Source organism: Jaculus jaculus, chromosome 1 (assembly GCF_020740685.1).
Source record: "Jaculus jaculus isolate mJacJac1 chromosome 1, mJacJac1.mat.Y.cur, whole genome shotgun sequence".
NCBI classification, from domain to species: domain Eukaryota; kingdom Metazoa; phylum Chordata; class Mammalia; order Rodentia; family Dipodidae; genus Jaculus; species Jaculus jaculus.
In genome coordinates, this window is record NC_059102.1 from 172,597,234 (window position 1) to 172,604,081 (window position 6,848).

The window sequence follows — 6,848 nt, forward strand, 5'->3', positions numbered from 1 at the left end:
GCTTCTGGACCTTTCCTTAGCCCTGCCCCCCTTTATAATTGGCAACTGTGTGTTCATTCTTCACGTTGAGAATGTGCTTCTATGTTTTGTATAAAACCTGTGGTTGCATGTGTAATATTTTCCTCTCTGCTCTTACCTGAGTCTCTAATTTGACCTTCCTCCCATAATCATTTTGGGCATGTGATTTTTTTTTTATCATGCTTTATTATGCACTGGTTTACAAAGATTTGATGTATCTGACTCAACATATATACTTTCAACTTAATGGCCCATGTCCTAATTCTCTTTTGTCTTTAGTGCCTAGTAGTATGTCTAGAACAGAGTTATTAATATTCAGCTTTGATCACCAATGGTGTGGTCTGGGAGAAGAAATTTTGAATTACGGCTCAGTTCACCTTGTATGTGTGACCTTGAATAATGCTGCATCTTTAAGGCTCAGATAAAATGATTGGAAAATGGGAATAAACATGTTTGTGTAACAAGATAATTTTAAAAGTTCAATATTATGTCAGTTTTTAAAATACAGTGTTGTGTAATAAATGTATAATGATAAATCATGGAAATATGAAAAGTTGCTTCTGGCCAGTAAATTATGCTAGCAAAATTGTCACATTAGTTAATGTGATTTCTTCATTATGTCTTAGAAACTGTTTAATTTGTTGAGGAAACACAAGAGAGGATCTTTTTTCCTTTTTTATAATTTTTATTAGGCACTTTAACATATCAGCATGTTGCAAACTTGTCTTATTTCCATCAAGGTAACCTGCTTTGACCCCTCCCCACCATTTCTATTTTACTAAGCGTCCTCTTCAGTGTGCATATCAGTAAGTACTGCTTGGTCAAGAATGCATCAGTCAGTTCCTATGGGGAGGAAAAGGCCTCACAATACCCCTTTCACCCTGTGGCTTTACACTCTATCTGTCCCCTCTTCCATAATGTTCTTTGAGCCCTAAGAGTGAGTCTCTTTTAGTGTTGAGATTTTGGCAATATCTTATTTTCTGCTTCTTTCTGACTGGAGATGAGGCCTGCTCAGTGGAAAAGAATTCAGGACTGGTACTGAGAGCCAAGTCAAAAGCCTATGTCTTGGAAGATCACAGAGCCTAGAAGGGCACTTCCATTGTTCTTGGGCTAAATGAAGATAGTAGGTCGATCAAAAAGCCTTTTAAATGTATATGTTATTCACTTATAACAATGTTGCTCTCACTCTTGTAGAGGGTCTGCCTTTTACAGATGGTGATGAATACTGGAGAGACCCAAGGCTAATCAAAACAGTAAGAAGAGAAAGCCAAGTGCTTAACAATGGACAAGTCATGTCCAACACACCCACCAGGGCCTACGAAGCATTACAGAGGAAGTGGTGGGTTAAATGAGTGATGCTATCTATCATGGCTATCCAGAGAACCTTCTCTAAGGAGATGGTGATAGATCTGAAAAGACTCAGTGCTCATAACAAAAGAGAGTGGATATTCTTGTTGCTAAATCTCCCTCTAAGAACCAAGGATACATCAAGTCCAGCTTTAGATTGACGTGGTAATACTTGAACACACATTCAGAGAACAGAGGGCTTCTCCAGGCCTCTTGCTAGAGGGACATGTTGATTGCTTTGTCTTAATCTGCTACTTATACTGATTTATAACTTACATGGGCAAATGGATTAATCAATGGGGATCTATTTTTTATACAGTAGTGGGAATTGCAACATATACTATATAGCTATTCAAAAATTCATTATGTTTTATTTTGCAAATAGCAACTTCTCTCTATATGGATTTATAAAATCATATATATATAATATAATATATAATACATAATAATTTAATATATAATGTCATATTCAATATCTTTTAATCACACCACACTTTGTATTTAACTACATTATCCTAAATACTTGAAAATTTTGTCTAATTATATTTAAGAAATTTATTTTTGAGCAAATTTTTCATTTATTGTGCAAAATGAGTTAATCTGAACTTTCATTTTCTCTCCTATTAAGTGACGTTGCTACTGGCCATGGAGCAGCATAATGGCACAGTGACGGAGTTCATCCTGTTGGGATTCACAACAGACCCCAGGATGCAGCAAATCCTGTTTGTGTTGTTCCTTATTGTGTATGCGTTGACACTGATGGGAAACACCACTCTCATAGTGTTGATCTGCAATGACTCCCGCCTCCACACACCCATGTATTTCTTCATTGGAAATCTGTCTTTTCTCGATCTTGGATTATCTTCTGTCTATACTCCAAAGATCATGATAACCTGCATCTCTGAGGACAAGAGCATCTCTTTTGCAGGCTGTGTGGCTCAGTTCTTCTTCTCTGCTGCACTGGACTACACTGAGTGTTACTTGCTGGCTGTCATGGCTTATGACCGCTACATGGCCATCTCAAAGCCCCTGCTGTATGCTCAGGCCATGCCCCTAAAGCTATGTGCATTTTTTGTAGGATCTTCATATGTAGGCGGTTTCACTAACTCTGTTATCATTACCAAAGACACTTTTGCCTTGAACTTCTGCAGTGACAATGTAATTGATGACTTTTTCTGTGATATCCCACCCCTAGTGAAGCTGGCCTGTGGCAAGAAAGTAGGCTCCCAGTCTGTGCTGTTCTTTCTTTTGGCCTCCAATGTCATTATCCCAATTTTGTTCATCCTTGCTTCCTACCTCTTCATCATTGCTACCATCCTGAGGATTCGATCCACCCAGGGCCGCCTCAAGGCCTTCTCCACCTGTTCCTCCCACCTGGTCTCTGTCACCTTGTACTATGGCTCCATTCTCTACATCTACTCTCGTCCCCCGTCCAGCTATTCTTTGGATACAGACAAAATTGTTTCAACATTTTACACAGTGGTTTTCCCCATGTTGAATCCTTTGATCTATAGCCTGAGGAATAAGGACGTGAAAGACGCTCTGAATAAACTTTTGAAGTAAATTTAGGTCATTTTATTCTAAGGAGAAGCACATAGAGTTTTTAATGAGGCTATTTGTGCTTAAGCAAAAGTGTCCCTGAGCTCCATCAGTATGCATTGTAGGTTGAAGTAGCTCCATCCTTCTTGCATGACAGTTCGGGAGATGAAGTAAAAAATTAAGATAATGTATAAAATTAGATCTGAATATAAAATATATTGGTTTAAATGACATTCCATAGTAGTCTAGATTTTAAACAAATATACACGGAACCAAAATCTATTGAATTATTTCCTACAATTATAGAAAAGATGCTGAAGTCTCTGAATATTTTCTTATCATAAATGAAAATGGTATTTTTATAAGGAGAAGGCAAAGATGAATTTGATGAGATTGCCATCAGAGCTTCCCTGTGTGTCCATCACAGTTCTTCTTATAAGTAACATTATTCCCACCTTTGACAATGACAGTTCACATGACCTAAGATAAGAAAATTGGTATAATTAAGGAGATAAAAGTTGAACACACAATAAGTGTATTGAAATTCAGTCTCATGTTACTCTAAATTGAAAAGAAAGAACTTCATGTCCCAAAGCCTTTTCCACTTTCATGAAATTAAAGATGAGTTCAGTCTCCTTGAGCTAAGTTTTGGTTAACTAATGTATAGAGTGGAATCCTTTGACCTTTGATTAAGAACGAGTATACTGGATTAAAACTCTGTTTTGACAAGCTTATCCAAAGAGTGGGACCTTAGTTCTTTTTCTACAGGTGGACCTTGCCTGATCTTTCTTATCTTGTATAAAGGCTCTTGGTTTACTACCTGCCAATGTTCTACTCTGTAGAATCTAATGAAGTGGTATCTATTCTGTACTGTGGTGATTCTAATGATTTAACCCTTCTTTTATAAAATTAAAAGTGTAATTGTCCCAAGAAAATTATTACATAGCTCAAAGTTTTGTTAAATAGAAAGACTATAAATAATGCCCTTTTAAAAACCAATTTTGCACCAGGTGTGCACTTGGGAGGCTGAGATAGGAGGATCATCATGAGTTCAAGGCCACCCTGAGACTACATAGTGAATTCCAGGTCAGCCTGGGTTAAAGTGAGAGACCCTACCTCAAAAAAAAAAACAATTTTTTTAAATATTTGCTGCTGTACTATAAGCTAAGATATATAAAGAGATAAAATAAAATTTGCATTATTAAATTAGCACACAACGTATTTGTCATGCATGATACTTGGGTATATGGAAAACTTGCAATGTGTGCTGTTGTAGTTTATTTATTACTGATATATATATTGCATAGTATATTGAAACACACGATGCTTTGTTGTGTGCATATATTATAAAAGGATTGCCATCACCAAGTTAATTAATGTATCAATCACTTTAGATACTATTTGTGTGTTTTGTGAGAGTTTATAAACAACTCAGAAAATTTTAATAATATAACCCGATGTTATTATATTCAGCATGCTTTATGGTAGAGCTGATCAACATTTATTTTCATTTGTTCTTTACATAGCAGCTAATTTAATAAGTACAAGGTGGTATCTCAGACTTTGGATTTATGGTTTCCTAACTATTACTGCTATTAAATAGTTTTTCCATCTTTTAATCATTTGTCTTTCTTTATTTAAGAAATGAAAGTTCTTTGCTTATTTTTAAAAATTTTGAGTTATTTATCTTTTGTTGCTATTATGTATTACAGGCTTTGAACAATCCAGATATTACCCTATGTGGTATTATTCATAACAATATTATGAATAACACATATGTAAACCTACTTCTTTGTTAGATGATTAAAAATATGTTAAAATGGGATTGAGTTTGGGCAGAAATATCTTAAGAGGGTGGATAATGTTCCAACCAGATGTCATAAGTTGTTACAGAAAATTTTCAGTGTCAGGATTGGAATAGCTCCCAGTTAGGTGTTTGTCAGGAAGGCCCCCCAAACATTACAGACAAGGCTCTTGGTTTCTCATGAGAACCAGATGATAAGACCCTACTGCTGAAGACTCCACAGACTTTACTTGCCAGGACATTGAGAAATTAAGCTGGAGCTGAGCTGGAAACCTCCTCCCTGATGACTAGCTCTCTTAGCACTGGAATTGCTATGTAGCCTGTGGGGGGAAAATCATGAGGAGTCATGATGGATCTTCCTAGCTATACAACTGGCCAGCCAGGCAATATGTTCCCACTAGTGAAGTAGTGGCATGTCTCTTATCACAGTTGCCAACAGCTTTCACATTGGATTTGAGGCCCATGACATGGGAGGAAATTCATGTCTGATACTGAAGCCTAGTCAAAAGCCTGTGAGTGGGGGGTCATTAGCTCTATGGGGAAGCTACTACTTTTATTTGGCTACCTGGATATATTATGTCCACCAAATTTCTCTCCAGAGACTTTTTTAAACTAAATTTGTTTTATTGTTATTTTATAAATGTTATACATAATTTATTTGTGTTATTTATTATTATTGTATTCAGTAATGTTTATTCCTATATATTAATGTTTACCCTACTTTTGGTTAGGGAAGTTTCTGTTTTCAAGTGGTGGTGACTATTGGGGAGACTCAAAACTGCTCAAAGTGCTGAGAAGTGACAGCTGAGGATTCAGCACTAAGTGAGACATCTCTTTCACAACCTCCAAATGTCTCAGGGACTATACAGAAGAGCTATCAGAAAGAATGTAAGAATTAAAAGAATGCAGAAGAGGGTTTCAGAATGTTATCTTCCAGACACTAAGAATTCTGTGTATTTATGATCTTATAAGTGACTGTTGTTGCCTCCACAAGACCTGACAATCAACAAGTTGTCATAGATAATGGAGGAGGGCAAAAAAGGCGTTAAAATAGAAAAGAAAATAGTACAGAAGAAGAGGGTGTTTGCAGAGTGATTGTAGAAAGGGAGAGAGTGAGGGAGTCAAGGAGGGTAATGGGAGGAAATTATATATATTTTTTTCTTTAGTATTTTGAGGTAGGTTCTCACTCTAGTCCAGGTTGCCCTGCAATTCACTCTGTACTCTAAGGCTGGCCTCAAGCTCACAGTGATCCTTCTACCTTTACCTCTCAAGTGGAGAGATTACTAGTGTGTGCCACCATGTCCTGCTGGAATTATGTATTTTAACACAAGAAGAATGTCCTTACATAAATATGTTTGTGGACAAAATTGATCTTGAGCTAAAATAAGGATTCTATTTTTTTTCTCAACACAGCTACATAATAATATTAACACGTGAATAAAACCAAAACCATCCAAATAATTGTTTCAATATCATTTTTGTTTAAATAATTTTCATTTTCTATGGAATATGTAAAGAACCCTGATGACTCAGACATAGTTCTGGCAATGGAAACATATCATGGTATAAGGATCAAACCAGTTTGGTTAGCAATATCTACAACTAGGTGACTTGCTGTGGTCAAAGTTCAAATCATTAAATTATTAACAACTTGGAGAGAGGCTTTGGGGTACAGTGTTGTAATATTTTCCAGTTTTACTTTTGTTTTTGAGATAGATCCTCACTGTCTTTATAGTTGACCTTGAACCCCCGGGCTACAGAAATACTTCTGTTTCAACCTTCCAAGTAGTTGGGACTCAATGCTTTTACCTACTATCATGCCAACTCCTAGGTGATAAAGCTGAGGACAAAGTGAAATATATGTTTACATTGTATTACTTACTTATTTATTTATTTATTATTTGTTAGAGCAAGCAAGAGAAAGAGAGAGAGAAAGAGGGAGAGAGAGAGAGAGAGAGAGAGAGAGAGAGAGAGAGAGAGAGAGAGAGAGAATGAGAGAGAGAGGAGGAATAGAGAATTGATGCCTCCGCCACTACAATAGAGTTCCAGATTATTCCGCCATCTAGTGGTCATATGCAACCTTGCACTTGCCTCACCTTTGTGCATCTGAGTAATGTGGGATCTGGAGAGTCCAGCTTGG

General features: G+C 36.6%; 1 protein-coding gene across 1 annotated transcript; it reads left to right on the forward strand.

Moving 5' to 3' along the window:
• The first annotated feature begins 2,010 nt into the window (after window positions 1-2,010).
• Window positions 2,011-2,928, forward strand: LOC101604117 (olfactory receptor 1013). Its single transcript, XM_004667739.1, has one exon. The coding sequence runs from the start codon at window positions 2,011-2,013 to the stop codon at window positions 2,926-2,928; it is 918 nt and encodes a 305-aa protein (XP_004667796.1).
• Window positions 2,929-6,848: the final 3,920 nt, after the last annotated feature.

What these genes read in the sequence shown, in the direction of transcription:
- LOC101604117 (XM_004667739.1), top strand. Translation starts at nt 2,011, where the DNA reads ATGGAGCAGCATAATGGCACAGTGACGGAGTTCATCCTGTTGGGATTC.